This window comes from Xiphophorus maculatus, chromosome 15, assembly GCF_002775205.1.
Source record: "Xiphophorus maculatus strain JP 163 A chromosome 15, X_maculatus-5.0-male, whole genome shotgun sequence".
NCBI classification, from domain to species: domain Eukaryota; kingdom Metazoa; phylum Chordata; class Actinopteri; order Cyprinodontiformes; family Poeciliidae; genus Xiphophorus; species Xiphophorus maculatus.
This window is the reverse complement of record NC_036457.1, coordinates 5,485,854-5,507,155: the sequence shown is the minus strand read 5'-3', so window position 1 is coordinate 5,507,155 and position 21,302 is coordinate 5,485,854. Positions and strand designations below refer to the sequence as shown.

Sequence of the window (21,302 nt, the reverse complement as noted above, 5' to 3'; positions counted from 1 at the left end):
AGCAAACATGAAGTGGAGCTCACTGTTGTCACAAACAACCACAATCTGTTGTGATCGCAACCCAAACATTTCCACACACTCTTCATCTAGCCAAACAAAAAGAAACACAGAGAGACGCCAACACTGAGATCCAGCTTTAACTGCAACACCATTTATTTCAACAAAAACTGAACATCAGATTGATTATAACCTGATGTCTGTTTTTTTGAAATTAATATAGCTATAAAACATAAAACACAAATAAAAAAAACATATTCAACTTTGACACACCAAGTTAATCAAAAAAATAATTTGGTATGCTTTCAGTGCAAGGTTTAAGTCAGGTAGTTAAATGTATATGTGAGAAAATACATTTCTTTGATTTCAGCCTAGCTAAAATTACATATTAAAGCAACAGATCAAATTAGGAATAAAAACTCAGTATGAGTATGTATTACTTGTCTGAATACACCGAAATGACAGTGAGAGGAAATATGAACATTAAATATGTTAAAATAAGAATTTTCAAGAATGGATTTTCTGCCACCTGGTGGTAAAGTTGTGTATAGCGCTGCCAAACATTTTAAACATAATTTTTTTTACCCTACATTTGTGATCAAATCTACAACTTTGTTCGGTTGTACATTTCTCTGCAAAAACATTAAAAGGGAGCAAGTATAACAAACAGATAATGATCCACTTCTGCAGAGCATTTGTGGCAAAACAACAGCGTTAATGCCAAAGAAACGGTTCTTTTCGCACAGATTACAATTTACAAGCAGCTCGTCTAATAACATTTTCCTTAACCGCCTCTCTATTAACTACGTGCATTTGGCTCATTCTACAGTCGGAAAATATGAGCAACACTGACTCATGTAGCATGTTCTTAGAAACAACACACAGCCACTGTTGCAGCTTTAGGACACAGTAACATGTAAACAGTGCTTAAAAAAAATTAGATCATCAAGAACCCGAATATGATGCATTAAGTCTGCCTAAAAAAGGACTTTGTTTCTTGTAATTGCTGTGCTTTTAGTCCATGAGCAAAAACATTTGTTTTCCAACATTTAGCATTACATAATCTTATTTTCTATTGTGTAACAATAGGTGAAATAAACAATCTTTTGTGTGGAAGCATATCTCCATAAATGCATTCGTCAAATAAGGGAAACTTCCTTTCAAACATTTGAACTTTTTCACATATTTTCAAGTTACAACCACAAACCTCAATGGATTTTTGAGGTATTTTACGTGACAGCCAACATGGAGTAGAACATAATTATAAAGCGGAAGGAAAATTATCCAAGTTTTTTTAAACATTTCTTACAAGTGAAACATCTATTATACTCCTAAATAAATTTCAGTCAGGTATATTCCACTGAGGAGGATTAGGGACACTGAAAAAAAAAATCTGCCTTTTATTCCTTTTTTGGCCCTAATCTTCTTCCGTAGTGTTCCAGGATCTACAGTTTATTGGATTTTAACTTTGTTTAATTCCTACTTTTCTTACTTTTTGCCTTTTAAAAGATGGATAAACCAAAAATAAATAAATAAATAAAAAACATGCTACCTCACAGAACAACAAAATTCCAATTCAAAACTACTTCATTGACCCAATAGATAAATTAAATGCATATATGTGTAACAGGGTTTTATTTTAACAATATTATTGATGTGACGTTTGTCAAACTTTGTCTATTTATTCTTTGAATTTATTTTGTTAAGTCAAGAAGTTGTTTCTCCAAACATTTCTTGGTGTTTTACGTTCCGTTACGCTGCTCTTGACAGTTGTGGTTACCATAGCAACCAGTAACCGACAGCTCCGCCCCCTTTTGCCGTCCTGTAACTGCTGTTACCGTTAACTGCTGCTAGCTGCTCATTGGGAGCTACTGCTCTGTAGTTTGTTTAGGGTTATTTATTATGTTTTATTTAATTTATAGGGGGGCAGAAACCACCAACTTGAGTTCCTCATTTGTTAGAATAAATCCAGTGAACCTGCGTGGATCTGAGATGAACACACAAGCGTTACACATGTTATGCAGAATCCGCATTAAAGCTTAAATATACAATCATGGATTCGTGGCATTGAGCTTCTACACCACAGATCCCAGCCGTGCAGAAACATGACTGCAGCTGACACATTGTGAAACAATGTGTTGCTTTGTTATCTGTGTGTGTTAATCCCGTACTGGTGTGTTATTTACAGGAAAGTCCAGCCTGTGGGATGACACAGCCTGAATGTGGTGGTTATCTGAATTAAAGGATTTTATTCCTCCTTAAAGCGACAGCTACAGCAACTACTAATCAGCTGGTAGAAATGTGCCTCTATTTTGTATTTTAACACATTGTTGCTTCCATTTATTTTGTCCTAAACCATTAAAATCTTCCAGAGACATTTGAAAATAGGTGTCAAAGTACTTTAATTATTATTATTAGCTCCTTCTTCTTTTCGCGTTGTTTTCAGGAGTCTGTGAACAGATGTGCCACAATTAACAATAGGTAGGTTTAAATATTTTTGCTCAGTTATAGAGCAACTATTTAAACATATTTATGTCATTTCCTGTGAGCAGTTTGCTTACTTCACAGTTGGCTTTTAAAAAACATTCTTGTTGTTACTGAAGTGAATATATTTTTTTCTTTTCTGTCCTCCATTCTAATATGTTTCTGTACATTTAAATTATTTTTGGGTGCATTTACCTGCTTGCCTAAAACAGAAAACCACAGCATGACATCTGCCTGGGAAAACATTTTGAACATATTTTAGTAACTCAGTTCAGTGAGTGAAATACAGTATATGGTTAAATTAGACAGGATGTTGTTTTTAAAACTTTATTTCTGTTATTTATGATGATTTTCTGCTTATTGCCAACAAAAACTGTCAGGATCTGTGTTTTTCTGTGTTTATTTAGAGTTTTCTGTGTCCTTAAGTCTCTTCGTTGTCCTGTCCTCCCCTTGATTGTTCCCAGGTGTGTCTCGTTTCTGTGATTACCCTCCCGTGTATTTAACTCCACCTGTGTTCCTGGTTCCTCGTCGGGTCCTCGTCAATTGTTCGTCAATGTTAGCTTCTTCGTCGTCAGTGTTTCCTTGTGCCTGCTGTTCGTAGTTTGCCTGGTTTTCTCATTAAATCATCATTTTTCATCTTACCTGGGTCCGCTGCCTCTGCCTCACCACCTCTACACACTGCTTCATGACAAAAACATGACATTTAGGATTTTAATATTATAGCAAACTAATAAAAAGTATGTTTTAATACAAAAATGTGTTTTTTGCTAAATGTAATTTTCAAGTTATAATTAATTTGTATCCATTTTTAACAGATTTCTTCTTCCTCTGATGCATTTCCCTTAATTGTTAAGATTTTTTCTAATATATTTGAGTAGAAAAACATCCCTGTTATGTTAAATTCTAACATTGTAAAACTGCATTATATTTGTGAATTACCAGCAAAGCTATTTTTATATGTGTTACATGCCAAATATATGAATAAACATTGCATATTTTCACTGTTTGAAAGATGATATTCACAATATTTGCTCACAGGATACAGTTTCACTGCTACTGTTGTGAAACTGCCTGTTTAAAGTGGTGTGAGTAGAAAACAGAAAGCGTTTCTTAAATGATGAGTCAGAGTGAATCAGATGTTTGTCTCTCTGCTCAGCAGCATCAGCTCCTGCCAATTAAAAAAAAAAAAACTTCTGGAAACGTCCTCAAACCTCACCAATGTCAAGTAACTGGAGATAGACGCCGCAGGTACCGGAAAAGGAACTTAGATTTCAAAATAAAAGCTTGGTGTCATCTGAATGGGGCGTCTAATCAAAGAGGAATTCAAAAAATATTGGCAGAAAATACCTGATTTTGAAAAATAACTCATAATAATTAGTAGGATGGATTTTATTATTAAAATCAAATATTATTCCTTCAAAGTTACTTTGTTAAAATGATCATTTGTATTTTTTTTTAATTTATACAAAAATGGTTTCCATATGTGAAGGAATGACCCTGTATCGTTTGTAATATGAAAACAACAAATTAAGTATTAATTTTTGTGGAAATTATATATTGAAACAACCTAAGTTAGATGTTTGGTGTTTAGCATCCATTTTTCTGGGCTCATTTATCAAGTATTAAAATGACAATATAGTTAATACTTTGATTTTCAATTTAAATTTAGTAAATATTATTTGTACATCAGAGTTTAGAAGGTATATTCACAGTGATCAGAAAGAAAACAGAGCTAAATTTAGGTTGTTTCCACTAACAACTGTTACATTATAACTACACTTTGTTACAAAATTATCTTAGGACCAATGTAGATAAAAAAAATAAAAAAAACTTTGAGATTAATTTTGTTTTTAAAATTCTAGAAGAAACATGGCAACCAAAAATTTTAGACTTCTAGAAATTTCCTGAGTTTGAAAATTCCAAATTTTTCCTTTAATCCCAACACGCGGTCGTAGTTTGTTTCTTTAATAGAGGGTTTTTTATTTTTAATTAATTTAATTTGAAATTGGTGACATTTGATTCTCACTTTTGCAGTAAAACTATTGGCAAGTAGTTTTCTCCTTACACATTTTAATTTTATTTTAACTCCTCTAATTCTCTTTGAAGATCAAAATCAAAAATGAAAAGCATACAACTGTAATCAGAAGTCAAAATTACTGCAAAATAAAACACATTCAGATTTGCCGTAATAAAAAAACACTTATGGTTATTTACACTCTTAAATTAGATCCGCAGGAGTTAGTAAAAATATTACAGTGTTTTCTTTCATCAATCACTCTTGCAAACAATTACTTTGTGCAACAATAACACTTCCTATAGATCTGCCTGTTCAAAATGGACAAAAACTCAAGTCAAAAACATTATTTAAAAAGTGTGAAATATAGAAAACTATAAAAAGCTGACCATAAGATAAAACTTTGTTCGCTAATAAACAATCCTACATGTATATACTGTAGATACAATTTGAAACTTTTAAAAAAATAATAATTATAAGTCGAACATTTTACAAAGAAATTTACTAAATATGTCTTATGTTGACCTAAATTATAAGACACTGGAGTTTTATTTTGAAGGGTTCTGCAGGAAGTGTGGTCTCTCCCGGGGTTTTTGACGCAGAGGATGCTGCAGCAGCGTGCTTTCTCTCTGGATCACATGTCTGCACCGTTCCCGTTATCCACTGGTTGGATATAAATACGGGCTGCAGCGCTGCTGCTGCTGCAGCTTCAGAGGCGGCACAGTCCCAGCAAAACTACCAACACAGGTGAGTCCGTGAGGCTTTTAGCCGTTTCCATGTGTCTGCAGCAGACTACTGCACTGCAGGATGTCTGTTGTTCTTAAACATTAGATCCTAATTGGTTCTGTTTTGTTGCATCAAGTTAGAAAATAATTGTGCAACCTTAGTTTTCCTAAGGTTTAATCTGTAGTTTGATGTAAAAATGTTGACTTTGTTTCTGATGCACATATAATCCATGGGTGTGACCTCCATCTCAGGATGAAAACAACGGGATTAGAGCAGATGACGTCACCCTGTTGTTGATTTACCTGCAATGTAGCCTGTAGAAGGTCATTTAGAATATAAACGTTAAAGATAAGAACATTTTAGATATTTCTCAAAGTTGCACTCGGTGAGATAACAAAGGATGGTATCGGTTTTCTTTTGCTACAAGGTATCCAAGCCTTGTGTGCAAACAGTCGTCATATTTTCTTGATAAGAGGTGACCCTGTTCTCGGTTACTCTATAAGAAGTACATCCTGGGGGTGCACAAATCCCCAAAGCATTAAAATAAGGTGGAAATGAGGGCACATCTGCTGCTGTCCCATTTTTTTAAAGATAAAATGGAGCTCAGATCTTCCAGGATTACTTGGTTTTTATTTCTTTCTTAAACAAGCGTCACCAGGATGAGAACATGAACCCATATGTAATAAATTAATAGCATAAAACCAAAACAAACTCTTGACTTTTTTATTTTATCATGAAATTATATTTTAACAGTTAATTGTGACATAAACTATTAATAGCAAAAAATAATCATTCAATTTCAATAGCATTGCATGGAAAATATGTATTAAAACATGAAATCAGGTTTACTAATGCAACTTTAAGCTTGAAATTTAAGTAAGTCACATTTTACTTTTGATAGCAATAGCAACATATATTACTAAAGTGCTTTTTTTCCCTCTCAGACATCTTATTTTATCATCCATTTTTTAACACTTTTAAGAGAAATGGTTCAACTAGATTAAGTTTCCCCTAAATCTAACATATTAAACTATTTTATCAGGATAAATAAAGGTAGTTCTTGTTTCATGAGGAAACTTGTGAATTCAAAGTCCATGTTGAGTGCAGTGGTGGTGTTTTAAAGGTTAAAATGAACTTTCTAGAAGACCTTGGAGGCAACATCTGGAGCGGAAGAGTGTCAGTATTTTGATTGTGCAACCAGAACGGCTGCAGCTGCAAGTCGGAAAAAAAATATTAGTGATTATTACGGTGCTTAAGCTTTAAGCTTTAATTTCAGCGTTTTGACATTTTTCACCTTGAAATATAATTTTGCTGCTTCTGTCAAATAAACATTTACTGGGTTACAGCAGCAGTTTCTTTGATTAGACTTCTTCTTTAAGAGGTTTATGATTTTGTGAATAATGGTCTGGTTTGATGTCCTGACAATGGACAAATGGGGTAAAGAAACTGGGACATTTGAACGTTCCCAGTGCCTTTCCAAATGCAGATTAAACAAATCACATAAACAGATGTTTAGGCCAGATGTTCTCACATCTGTACAAATATATCACAATTCAAAGATATCAATAAGAAAGCAACTGAAATATGTAGTTAGAGTTTACGCCTGAAAGTCTCTGAAAATATCCTTTTTATATTTTTTTTGTATATTTTGTATCAAATTAAGAGATTTAAATGTCACCCTCTGCAACAACAACATGCTGCACATTCTGTACTTTTCTCATTACCATAGAAACCTGAGACGGTCGTGGGCGAGAAAACGACTGTGGAAAAAAAATAGTAACAACACAGCGCTTGATTACATAAATTGAGCAAAGAGAATGTTACTGGGAAGTTTTGAACTATTCTTTTAATAGATTTTTAAAACAACAGTTAGGAGGGATAATTTAAATCCATTGACCCTTTGCAACGTCACTTAATCATTTGAGGCGCCATGATGGACGTAAGAAGTGAGGGACGGGAGTATTGAACAGAGCGACTTGAGTTGTTTTACAAAAGTTGTTTTTCCCAGTTTATTTATACTTGTTAGAGTGGAGCTAATTTGTCTGTGAACGTAACACACCTGGTTGGGGATCATAGACGGAGGTATTTATAAAAATTGGAAGCAGCTAGCTTAGAAACCGACCCGTTCCTCCTCCCTCCTGACGTGTTGATCAAATTACCGACTCTGCCTGAATTCACACCACATGATTTATGTCACTATGTCATAAACTGCGTTTCCCTTTAAACCGGAGCAGCATTAAAAATGTACATAAGACGAGATGCTAACGAGTTTTTTCCATACATGCTAGGCTACATGACGGCGGCATTGTCTCCATGGTTACCAGCGTTTACCATGGAGACAATGGTAAACATATTTCTAATCATACTTACTTATAGAGTATATTAATGTTAATTTTCTTACCTTGTCAAAAGTGTTCGCTGCAAATCCGCGGTTACATCGAGGGCTGACAGTCATTGTGATTAACGGCTGATATCCATCGCCGCCATATCTGTCCTCGTTAAAAGCTATACAATAAAATGACAAGTTTGATTTCCATAAACCCCGTCTGTTTGTGCAGCCGATCGCGCGGCCCCCTATGACCATCTTATCTGCGAAATCAGCTCAATAAAAGTGATATTAGATTACAGATGTGCGGGTTTTTTTGTTGTTTTTTTTTGGACGGGCTTTACAGGAGCGCATCGGTTGTTTTGACGTCCATCATGGCGGAGCGGGCCGAGTTCCGAAGACCGTGACGTCACGTGCAAAGGGTCACCAATATCTAGAAGCTTCCTGTAAAATTCTGTCTGGATATTTGACCACTCTTCTTGGCAGAATTGGTGTTGTTCATTGAAATTGGTTGGTTTCATGTTCTTACATTTTCAGTAAGGTTGAGTTCAGGCAGATCAGAAGTTAGGTATATATATATATATATATATATATATATATATATATATATATACAAACTTTGTATTTATTACCTAAGATGGAGTAGCTTTCAACAAATAAGCAATTTCCCCTTGGGGATCGATAAAGTATATCCTCTTCTAAGTTGTTAATTTTGTTTTACATATTTTTGGGGCTGTTGACCTGCTGGCGCTCCCAACTCTACAATAGGGGAAAAGTTGGAACCTTCCAAATATTTTCTCACAGATTTTAGTATTTCATCCAGTTTTATCAATAGTTATGTTTCCATTGACCATAAAATCAAATTGGAATTACAAAAATAAATTTGCTTAATGGAAAAACTCATGTTTTTTGATAAAGTGAGGCGGTTTTTCCGCCAAAGTGTATTTACCAAAACCGCAACGCTACAACCAATCAGACGACAGGAAGTGGTAGGAGGGTGGTTTTAATAACAATGCGTGAACAAACTTATTCACATGTGCTTTTGATTTCATTTATTATTTACTCGAAACGCCACAGTTGCAAAATTGTGTTTTTTTGGCCTCAACCACAGACCGTTTAATAAAGATACACCGATCCAATATTAATGTATCGATCCCAATATTGAAAAATAAATAAACAGTATTCAAAAAGTGACAGCATGAAGTAGCATTTCAAGTCAGCTGTCTGGGTTTGTTAACAACTCATGCAAAGTATTTCAAAAGTATTCTTCGTGGTTCATCTGTGTGCAGATTTCTAGATCAGCTCTACTTTGTTGAGATCTGAGCCAATGAGAGAGCTGTACTTCTCCATTTTAATCTTCATAAAAGTAAAATAATAAAAGCAAAGCAGCCAATATGGCATATTATATATTATTAATTTAAGAAAGAGAAATAGAAAGCACGTTTTTGCGTGAACTTTTAGCCTCCCAGGTTCTGCCGCCTGTGCCTGAAAGAGTTTTTCCTCTGTGTGTAAATTTGACAGCGGCATGGCAGAATGTCCTGGAACAACGCTGACATTTCCAAGCAATGGAAACAAATCCCTGCATCCACAAAACTTAATGTTTCCTCTCTTTCAAATCTATATTTTTCTTCTAGCCAGTAAGTGCAATAAGATAAATAGCCATGTTACATTTTTACAACACAGTTTGTAGGTAATATTCTTGAACAGGTTCTGCACAAGTGGGAGTCGAGGAATAACAACCTTTAGACAGGATAATGAAGTGCAAGTGTTGAATTTTGTTTTGCAAAAATAACCAATCCTGCTTTTAAGTTAATTATAATCATAAAACTATTTGTTTTCCTTGTTAATACTGTGTGCCGGGCTGGAAAAAGTAGCTGTGGGTTTCTGAAAATGTGCAGTTGTCTTAAAAAGGGAGCATTTTTACTGTGTATCTTTCGTTCTGATAGAGGCAATAAAGAAAGTCATGCAAAAAGAAGCTACACTGAGAAAGCTGCAGGAATATGAGAGAAAAAGCAAAGACACACAGCCTCGCTCTGCTGAATCTGTCATTGTTAATAAATGGGCAGCTGACCAAGCACACATGGGAGGGAGAAGAAGATGGTAAACAGAGAAAGGCTGTTCCTCTTATATAATGCTTTTCCAAGCCTGGTCGGAGTCACAGGAAGGGCTGATTAGAGGTCAGTTTGGTCACAACATCTCAGAAACTCGAGATAAAAACAAGCATCAGTTATTTTTATACTTTGCTGACATAGAAAGCTCGTTTTTTCTGCTGCGTAGGTCGCCGCCAGGTCGCCCTCTGCTGGAGGCTTACAGTAACTACAGATATTTTAAATGCGGTAAAGGACATTTTGCATTAAAAATAACATTTGTTTCCAGGTCTCTCTCTCTCTCTGTCATTATATCCTGCTCCCTCTGAGGGTCAGAGAGGATGTTGATGATGATGATGATGATGAAGAAGAAGAAGGGGTCCAAAGAGACGCTGGCTCTGTTGGCCCTTTTTCTGGCCTCGGCCAACTGCATCCTGCCTCCGTCCACCGAGGAACTTAACAGTACGTTTACAGATTTACCTTTAATGTTAATTCACCAATTTATAAAAAAAAACAATAATTTTTACTTATAAATACTTTCAAATTACACATCATATAAATTTATAAATATAAAAAATATATTTATGGGATTACTGAAATGGATGTCAAAATACCTGCGTAAATGTTGATTTCTTTGGAATCAATGATTGGTCCTAATAAATAGCTGTAAATCATTACGTTTATATTATGGTCAAACGAGAATAAGGGTGTCCAGAATGTGGCCCGGGGGCCAATTGTGGCCCTCGGAGTGATTTGTGCGGCCCTTGACCAAGGATACAAAAATGGCACACTTGTTTTTCCAACTCAAGTTTAGAAGTTGTTGCAGTTTTAAAAAACTTAGCTAAATTTTCAGTGCCTTTGAAAGTCTTAAATAATTAATAATTTATTAATAATTTTTAAAAGTTCTAGTTCCATTGGTATTTTTCCCATGTTATATAAAACAATCCCCCAATGAAACAAGTACTTTTTAAATTAACATTAAGGAATTATTAACTAAAACAAGCTAATATATCTTACTGAAAAGTTACTTTTAAGTTGTTTTTTCTTATTTCAACTGGATCAACATATTTGCACTGGAAACGAGACAAAAATAATTAGTAACGTTATTGTTTTAGCAGTCTGCATTTGACATTTCTGCCCACTAGAGGGCATCCTAGCCAAATCGCTGAAGGTGCCCAGAGCAGGACGAGGTTTAAATAAAATCCACACGAGGTCAGAGGTTGAACACATTTTGCATGTTGGTTGTTGTTCACAGAGATTTCCCTCCAGGGTGAGAAGTTTCTGGATAAACAGATTGAAAACGCCATCGATGGCGTGAAGGAGATGAAGACCGTGATGCAGAAATCCTCCGAGGACCACAAGAAGTTTTTGGATGATCTGGAGAAAACGAAGCTACAGAAAGAGGTAAAGAGAGAGATTTCTGGGGAGTTTATTTTCTATCGAGCAGACTTTTTGACTTAATTTTTAAAATGAACAAAAACACCTCCTTAAAATATCTTTCCAGAGAGGAGTACTACAACTACTACATCTAATCTGCTGTTCATATTTTTTTGTTGTTTTTTTTTGTACTTCCATTTGGGTTTCTAAAAATAGTTTAAGCGCTTAAAAAAATCCACTCACCCATTTTTTGGTTATAAATGAATATTTTTGTTTGGAAAATGAGCCGTTTCAAAAACCCCGTAAGTGTTAAGTCACATTCCATAGGCCCTGCCCCGTTACCTAGCAACCCCAGTGGAACCCAGCCACGTTACCTAGCAACCCCAGCAGAGCTCCAGCTAGATTTGTGTGATACTGCATATTTTGGTATCGATCCGATACTAGGTAAACACAAGACTGGTACCAATATCAATCATCAGACCTCTGACCTTTAGGCGTTTTTGTGAGTTTCCTTTTAATTATTTTGTTAAAACCAAAATAATTCAAATTAATTAAATACATTCTGTCCTTTATTTAAAAGACAGAATTTAGATAAAGTTTATAGGTGTCTACAAAATACTTCAATAAAATTTTTACATTATTTACAGAAATAATTTAAATACAAAACACTTTGAGTACATTGTTTTCTAAATAAACAAAGTGCAAAAAAATATAAAACGAAGGTAAAATAAAAATATCAAGGGTGAATCTGAAGCTAAAGCATCGCTCCGATACAGATACTGACTTGGTATCAATATTATTGATACTTTGACTTCTAGCTCCAGCATGTTTGGTCAGCTGGTTTTACCACTGTATGCGCTGCACAATGGCTGCTGGAATGTGTTTTGTTGTTGATTTGTCATTCAAAAACCACTTGCACCATTCTTGTTAGTTGTGCAGGAGGCTCTGCTAATGCTTTTCAAATGCCATTTTCACATGCGAGTGTAAACACTGAGTTGACCAGACTAAAATCTCATGGTCACGTTTTGTTTGGGCTGTAGATTTATCCTTACCTATTCTAGGAAGCATAACAAGTCGCCTTTACTGCAGGAGGCGATCCGTGCAGCTGAGGAGATGGAGGCCAAGCTGGCGAAGGAGGAGGAGGTTTGCAACGACACCATGAAGGCTCTGTGGGAAGAGTGCAAGCCCTGCCTGAAGAAGACCTGCGTTAAATATTACTCCAGAACCTGCAGCAGCGGATCCGGACTGGTTGGACGTCAGGTTGGACATTTAACAGATAAACACTGTGGGACTGAAACTAGTTGGGTTGGTAGGTAAAAATATCTCGCCTGCTCTGGGCTGTTTAGCTGGAGGATGTGCTGAACAGAACGTCTCCGTTCTCCATCTGGATCAACGGGGAGAGGATCGACTCTCTGGAGCAGGAGGGCCAGCGGCAGAACAAGGAGTTCAGGAACCTGGAGGAAAAATACTCAGAGATGGCAGATGGAGTGGATAACATCTTCTCAGACAGCATGAAGGTGCTTGTTTATGTCACACAGACAGGAATACTGATCTCCAGTGGCTACATATGAGTTTATCAATATTTATCAATGTAATGCATCGCCTTCTACAAACAGCTTCATTAGTTCATGGCTTTCTGGAAGTCATAAACTTCCAGAAAGCCATGAATCATGTTTGTGGTACAAACATGATTCAAAGTCATGTTTGTGCCACATTAAAAGAAGCTAGTTGAACAAAATGTTTTACAGTGTAGTACAATGGCACATTGGAAAAATAAGTGGAGTAAATTTCCACCGAAAAAACTCAGAAAATTTAAGATTAATCTCGAAAATTTCTTAAAGAAAACGTAGAAATTTTCAGTTTGAAATGTCAAAAAAATTTGACTTTTCAAACTGAAAATTTCCAAAAGTCAATTTCTTTTTACTTCTAAAACTCAGAAATTTGCAAAGCTTTTTTATAGAAAATTTCTGACATTCATCTAAAAAAAATGTTTTGTTTTTTTCTTGTAAATTTACGACTTTTGAAGTTCAGGAATTTCCAGGTTGTCTTCGAGAGATTTCTGACAATAATCTCAAAATCTTTCAGTTTTTTGGCAAAAATGTACTAAGTTTTTATCTACAATGTGTCTAATTTACTGTCATAGTTTAACCCAAAAAAATTTAAAATTAATAAATAAAAGAAGTAGAGTCTGCACTTCTGCAGAATCTCCTTTTCCGTTTGTGAGTAAGTTGGAATCCTGCATATTTGGGAAGGGAAATTGTTAAACACAGAGGAGAAAAATTCCTGCCAGGAAGTAGGGAACTAACTAAAATTAAAACGATACAATTACATGTTTTCTTTCTTTTTGGAAAAACTTAAAACGTAACTTTTCCCACACAAACACGAGAAAATGATACTGAGTGAAGATTTGATCTTAGCAAGTAATTTTGCTTCTTGTGAAAATATCTTAGCACTTTTGGAATAAGACAAAACTCACTTAAGAGTAACTTTTCAGCAAGATTGAGAAGCTTGTTTTAAGTAAATAATAAAAGGATTGCTTGAATTATTAGAAGGGGAAAACGTCTTGCTATAAGTGAAATAATCTGCAGATGGAACAAGGAATTTTTTATCAATATTAAAAAAGTATTTACTGAAACAAGCTCCGATGTCTTGCAGAAAGTTACTTGTATGTTAGGTTTTTTTTATTTCAAGTGTACTAAGATATTTGTACCAGAAACTAGACAAAAATACTTGGTAAGATTTTGTGTTTTTGCAGTGTAGAGGTGCAGGAGAGATTTGTAATCGTGTCAGAAGAAATGCGTTGAAGCTTTGTCTGTCAGTTTACCTGTAACTTTTCCTGAAGTTTATCCAAGCACTGCATTTGCTAAATTCATAAAAATGCAGCAAGATGTTTATTTTACTGGAAAATAATTAAAAATAATATAAAATGTAGCTTTCATGTTCAAACATAAAAGTCATTCCTAAAGGAGGGACAGCACTGGAAGGTTTAAAAGAGGAAGAGTTTAAGTTTCTGCAGGGTTGCCACATTAGAAACATGTATTTTCTTGTAACCAGGTTGCTATGTATTGCAAATTTTTTGCTCAGGTGCCTCTTGAAAATGAGATCTAGATCTCAACGGGGTTTGCCTGATTAAAAAAAGGAATATATATTTCTTTAAAGTTTACATTTGAAATGAAGGAGCTCACCTCTGTTCGTTCCAGGTTGCCGATCACATCAACCCTCCCGTTTTCTTCTTTCCCAAATTCCTGGCTCCGGCCGTTCGCCACGCCAGAAGCATCCACATGCTTTTCCACGATCCTTTCCACAACTTCCGGAGCTTGTTCTCTCCCATGACGGGAATGGGCCGGAACCTGTTCAGCCCCATGGACTCCATGATGGACCTGGACTCCGACGCCGCCCCAAACGAAGGTACGTTTTCACGCACCGGTTCTCAGAAAGGGTCTAGAAGTCGCTTTCGATGTGCTTTCCTGTAGGATGGACTCAAATTTAAAAAAAGGATGCAGACACTGATATTATAAACTAAAACAAAATGGTTTTGTTAATCCAGTTTTATTCTATTTCTACAGTTTTCATAAATTATTACAAAGATATTTAACTAAACTCTTTATTTCTTATATAGCTATTTAGCTATATTTAAATAGCTGATAGCTAGATATAGCTATTAGCTATTTAGCTATATCTAAACAGCTAAATATAATAGCTATTAGTTAAATATTAGTTTTAGTTAAACAGCTAATACCTATTTAGCTCATAGCTAAATAGCTAATAGCTAAATGTCTATTTAGCTAGTGGCCAAATAGCTAAATAGATATTTAGCTATTTATAAATAGCTATATTATAAATATGAACTGCTTATCTGTACCATGAACATTTCGATGTTAATATAATACAAAATAAACACAGGATCAATATTACACATACTGATACCGATACTTTTTATTATTTCCGTTTTATAAATCAACCTTCTAACATTTAGGTGTTTTTGTGGTTTTTCCTTTTAAAATGTTTGAAAGAATTTCAGCAAAGTTTATGGGTGTCTTAATATTTTAGTTATTGATATTTCAACTGTTTATAAATGGGTTTTATTCATGCATTCTTGCACAACCGGCCCTTTAAGAAAATTCAGGATCCTAATATGGTTCAAAATGAAAATGAGTTTGACAAAGAAGCTTCAAATGAGAGGTCAGATACATATTTTATGTTTTCTCGTCCAAATTTACTGGAATATTTTACTACTAGTTCATGCAGCGTCCAGTTTTTGAAAGTTATTTATATTCGGCTTGATCTACTGCACTGTCAGCTTCAGAAGTTTATTAATATGAAAGTAAAGTCTGGTTGCTGTGTTGCTGAGCTTCACTGCTGACATGTTAAAATCTGCCCTGCGTTTGTCGGCTGCAGACGGCAGCGTAAACGAGGACGTGATCATCACAAGGCCCTTCGGCAACGGCAAGATGACCTGCAGGGAGATCCGTCGCAACTCGGCAGGCTGCATCAAGTTCCGCGACGAATGCGAGAAATGCAAAGAGATCCAGCATCTGGGTGAGAGAACGACAAAACTTTTAATTCAGCTGGAAATAGATCAGAATATCTGCATTAAATAAACAGAAATTAGAGCTGAATATGACTTGTGTTCAATTAAAACACAAAAATGAGGATTTATGGTCCTGAGCAGGGCCGGAGTGACAAGGATGTGGGCCCTGGGCCGGAAACAGTTTTCGTGCCCTATCCACTAAAAAAAATTAAGATTGCAAATGCAAATTACAATACATTAATAGGTAGCTCTATACATATGAACTGATGGTACTAACTAATAATGGTATGCTTAAATTGTGTCCTGGGCAGGAACTCAAAATATTAGTGTAAGTTCATCATTTCCAAATACTTCAGTGTTGTTTATAGTCACAAAAATCCCAAAATGCTATTACAACTCAGCTGATATGGGTCTATTACTCCTTTAAATTATTTATTTACCCAGGTGAGTTAGAACAAACTCTTATTTATAATAATGACTTGGTGGGCAGGGAAGATTTCACAGGAAGATCAAGCTGCACAACATTAGCAACCCTGTAGAAATCATAAAACAGCACAAAGGCATAGGATAAAATTCACATTATAATACCTTAAAAAGTTCCCATATGCAGTTTTGTAAAAGATTAATTCAGTAAAATAAAAAATTCTGTGGGGTCCGCCCCCAACAATTGACGCCCTAGGCCACCACCCATGTAAGCCTTTCCTTTTCTAAACTTAAGAGAAATAGAAATCTATTCTCAAAATCAGCACTCCTACAAATTTACAATAATAAACAGCAGCTAAAACATTTTTCTCATCTGGATCTCGTCCTAAATCAGTAAAATTAGCAAAAGGTTTGATAAAACGCCAATAATTTTCATGGTTTTTGGCTGATTTTGTCCTGTTCATTCTCTCACAGACTGCTCTGGGAATAAACCCCTGGAGGGCCCACTGAAGGAGGAGCTGGAGGAGGCGCTGGCGATGGCCGAGCGCTTCACGCAGCAGTACAACTCCCTCCTGAAGAGGTTCGAGGAGCGCGTGTTCAACACCTCCTCCCTCCTCGACATGCTTAACAGGCAGTTCGGCTGGGTGTCCGCCCTGGCAAACAACACCAAGGACGGCATCTTCAGCGTGAAGGGGGTACGGCGCTTCCTGATGGTTTAACAAACAGGACAACTTGGCTGAAAAACGCCAAAAAACGGGTTGTTTTTGTTTTAAATATCTCAATATCTGAGATACTCCCACGGTAGTGACGTAACATTTCCTGTTTTATCTGCCGTTTTCGCTCCATGTTGTTTATTTTTCAGCAGTTATGAGCCACAGTGACAGAATGTTAAACTGCTGCTCTGCATGTTACTCAACAAGTTGTTGCTAGGTAACCACAAGTTGTTGCTAGGTAACCAAAGTCCATTCCACTAACTTTGCTTAGCTAAGTTACGTTGAGAATGCTGTGCAAATCCTGGGTCAGAGTTCAGTGAAATTATTGAAAATACTACCAGACGTATTATCTACTGAAATTGATCAAGTGTCAATAGCCATATATATTGTTACTGATTGGTTTGTTAGCCCTATCATTAAAGAAGCATTCACACCAGGGTGTTTAGCCCACTTAAGTCAAATCCTAGTTTGTTTGGGACCAGAGACCGCTCCAAAAGCAGGCAGCGGACTATAGTGCAAGGCATTCTTGGTAAATACAAACAAAACAAATGCGCTAGTCAATGCTAGCAGGGAGAAATAGCTTGTGGTCTTTAGCCGAAGACGTACAACCGCTTAAATCCATTTTTGTTTACATTTTGCAAAGACAGATGTAGTGTGCATTTCTTCCTCTGAGGTTTTTGTGTCGCTTCCATGAGTTGTTCTTGTTGCAGCGCCCCCTACAGGCGAGGAGGGCAACAGGTTTTTCTGAGTTTGGATGATTTGACACAGTCCAGCTGAAAATGTAACAAAGTTTGCAATTTTGTTCCTTAACTGATCTGCTGTTACAGCCTCTGTTACTTCATATGGTCCAACATTGTTATTTAATTCAATAATGTTAAAACATTTTCTATTCAAACAGATGGAGCAAGGTTTGTTCACTAACATTTGGTAACAAATGTTGGGTCTTTTGTGGGGATTAAAAATTTTGGCTTAACATTAAAATTTTAATGTGTAATATTCATCTAAATTTAAATAAAAATAAAGGCATTTCTTAAGTTTTGTTATTTATATTCTGGAATCCCCAGTATTTGGGATGTTTAACGCAGAGCCTGTTAAAGGGTGTCTTATTTTTTTCACCCGACTCTGAACTGTAGATGAAGATTTGCACAAATCCATTTTTTTCTGCCTGAGTCAGTATTTCATTATTGATTGGTGAGGTCACCGCTTCATGTTTCATCTGCAGTGAAGATAAAAACGAGGAAAGCCAGATATTATTACCTTTTTCTGTTTGTGCTGCAGGTGATCTCCAAAGGCGACACGGAGGAGAACCGAGGCGGACAGGATGCCGACACCAAAGTGACCGTGCAAATGTTTGACTCTCCGCCCATGACCATCACCGTGCGCGGCGACATTCCCTGGACCGACCCGAAGTTCTCCGAGGAGGTGGCTCAGAAAGCGCTGGACCGCTACAAAGCAACCAGCATGTGAGTGGCGGGTCTAGACCAACACGTTATTTTTTATTTTTTTGCAAAATAAATGAAAATCCACACCTGTAAAATTCTAATTTATCTTTATTTTGTTTTTTTTCCCAGTGTCGCTAAATAAGTTTCAGCTGCAAACGCTCTGAATCCATGGAAACACACCTGGATGCTAACGCTCCGATCCCAAGCTTCATCTTCCAGTCCTGCTTTTGCAAATAAATGAATAAAAACAAACAACGTAAAACTTGTAAGGATTAGTCCTGCTGTAAGAGAAGATGTTCAGTAGAGAACAGCCATATGTTTATCTGTAGTCCCTCCTACAACCAGGAAGGCCTCGCATTTTATGCTAACTAACAAGGCCCATGCTACAGTAAGTGCTTAGTGCCAATACTCTGTGTTATTAGGACATAAATTACCATATTCACTTCTGCTGTTCATATGTTTTAGAGACTTTGTATGAATCTGGGGGCTGTTTCACAAAACGCAGGATAACGGGAGAAAGCTGGGTCCGATTTCTTAATCGCCATTTTACTGCATTTTGATGCTAAATAATAAGCAAAAAGAGAATTAGAGAGCACTGGATGGAAAGATAGATTAAATATTTTTAAATAACCATATCTGGTGGGTAGTTTAGAGATGCTGAGTGTGTCACTGCTTTTATGAAATTCCAAAGAATAAATGAAAAATCTTATCTAATAAAGGTTTTATGAAAAAGCTCCAGATCTTCATTGCTACTGTGCGCAGATAGGTTTCTAATAAAGGATGAAGCGGTTACTTTTGTGAGTTAACTCAGTAATTTCAAAGTAAAATTTTAAAGTGATTTCTTTTCAGCTGCTGTTAAGGTAGCAATAAAAACATTTAATAAAACCTGCTGAAACATATTTGGTTTATGACTCTTTTATGGTTTCTGCTACTCTGAACAGATTCTTGTCAAAAACATTTAAATATTTAAGAGGAATGACAAATTTTCAACCACTAGATTACAACCAAAGCAAAAAAAAAGTTCAGTTTTTATGATTGCATATTAGGGTGATTGTAGATAGGAAAAGAAAGTTTTCTCCCAAAATTGGAGAAATTTCAGGTAAGCTCAGAAATTTTCTAAAGAAAAAAAAAGGAAATTTTTGACTTTGAAAAGTTGGAAATTTGCTGGAAAAACTCAAATTTTGAAATTAATCTCAGAAAGTTTTAGAAAAAATGAAATTTGAATCTGAAAATTTGCTAGAAATTATTTTTTTTAGATTAATCTCAGAAACTTTGAAGAAAAAAAGTAAATTTCTGAGCTTAAAAAATATGAAATTTGCTAGAAAAGCTCAAATAGAGCATCTTTTCAGAAATGTTCTAGGAAAAAATTTTGTTTAAATTTGAGAAGTTAAAATTTGGTAGAAAAACCTATGAAATCTAGAAAAAAAGAAATTTGAGTTCAAAAATGTTCTACAAAAAAATGTAAATTTGAGAATTATCTCCAACTTTCTAGTAAAAAAAAAGGAAATTTCTGAGCTGGAAAAGTCAAAAATTTGCCAGAAAAGCTCAGATTGAGCTTAATTTCAGAAGTTGGCAGAAACACTTTAAATTCTAAGATTTCTGAAATTTTCTAGAAAAAAAACATGGGATGTTCTAAACTTTAAAAGTCAAACATTTGCTAGAAAAAGAAATTACTTTTGAGAATTTTCTTTTCTCAGAGCTTTTATAGAAAAATCAATGAGTTTGAAAAGTTATCAAAAATTGTACTCTTTCCATTCTGAGAAAGACACCATAATTTAAATCAGCAGCTTTCAATTTTCCACAAAACAAATGATCAGAAGGAGCCATGTTTAAAATATTGTCCCGTTTTTTTATTTTTGTGTAAAAATCACACAGCTGCTAGTTAATTCTGCAGAGATACAGTACATCCATGCAGTTAAACATCTAGGATCCCACAGCCAAGAGAGAAGGAATTAAATAGAATATTCTTCCGCTGTTAGCCAGCAATTAATGCAAATTTACATGAGTCCAAAAGTGTGTATCATATACAATATACAACACAGATCTGGGGAGAAAATGGCATCTGAAAGTTCACAGACTCCGTATGAGACTGATTGCTTGTGCCTGTCTGGATTGCCTTTTTTTTTTGTTTGAACGAGGAGGGAGCCGTTGTGCGAGCAAACATTAAATATTCCTGGAAGGTTTTCAATTCGGTTTCCAAACGATGCGCGCGCACAAACACACACAAGACGTACACCTTCATCCACAACAGCAGGAGGAAAAAGTAAAAAAAGAAAGAGATCAATCAGTCGCTATGGAAACCTGAACACCAATCCAATCAGGGCGAGTAAGGCTTTAGAAAACGATGCTTCACCTACAAAACATTCAGAAAATGAGACATTTCAGGACGCTCCAAGTTTTCAGGTAAAAAAAAAAAAAGACAGGAAGAATCTGGTTAAAAATAAATCAAATAAGGACACAACAAGTGGATGAGTTCAAAGTGCATTTTGGTCATTCAGGTCTCCCATATAGCTGACTGGTCTCCACCAGGAAAGGGTCAGATTTCGCAGATAAAAATAAAATTAATTCTCCTCTGGAGCCGAGGAACACAGTGAGGAAGGAAGCTCATCAGTACCAACAGAAAAAGGCCGACAAATACCACAAACATACAGCAGATGGAGTTCTGGAAGAGCTACGATACAAAACCGGGTCACACAGCTGCTACGACCGGAGAACAAACAGCTAACGTCGATCTGTGGAAATGTTTAGCAAGTAGTTGCATAGCGCTGCTTCGCCCGATTGGAAAACAGTTCATTTATATTTTACGTATTTATTTTACAAACATGACTCAACTCCCAATCAGTTCTGCAAACGCGTTTCTTCATAAACAAAAATAAAATAAAAAATGTTCAAAACAGAACGTCTGGTCCTGCTATAAATGACTTCCCAAAAACTTGCAGCTTGAGGAGAAAAATAATAAAAAGGCTGAAATGTTTCAGAAAACGAAAAGGTATGAAAAAAAGAAGAGGATGTGCAGTTTTCATCTTCAAATCAGAAGAAGTGAAGGAGTAGCAGTTCAGTCTTCAAGAGTCGAACCATTCAGCCATAACAAACCTGAAAACGTAGGAAAAAACGACACAAACACATAGATCTATATACGTAGAGTTGACTGGCAGCAGCAGGAAGGACTGAATTTATAATCA

General features: G+C 35.7%; 1 protein-coding gene across 1 annotated transcript; it reads left to right on the top strand.

The window, feature by feature from the left end:
* The first annotated feature begins 5,123 nt into the window (after nucleotides 1–5,123).
* Nucleotides 5,124–19,019, top strand: LOC102233342 (clusterin-like). The gene is made up of 10 exons (XM_005805164.2): nucleotides 5,124–5,242; nucleotides 9,924–10,096; nucleotides 10,890–11,038; nucleotides 12,101–12,271; nucleotides 12,358–12,528; nucleotides 14,212–14,419; nucleotides 15,410–15,550; nucleotides 16,440–16,660; nucleotides 17,957–18,141; nucleotides 18,250–19,019. The coding sequence occupies exons 2-10, from the start codon at nucleotides 9,976–9,978 to the stop codon at nucleotides 18,260–18,262; spliced, it is 1,380 nt and encodes a 459-aa protein (XP_005805221.1). The 5' UTR covers nucleotides 5,124–5,242; nucleotides 9,924–9,975; the 3' UTR covers nucleotides 18,263–19,019.
* Nucleotides 19,020–21,302: the final 2,283 nt, after the last annotated feature.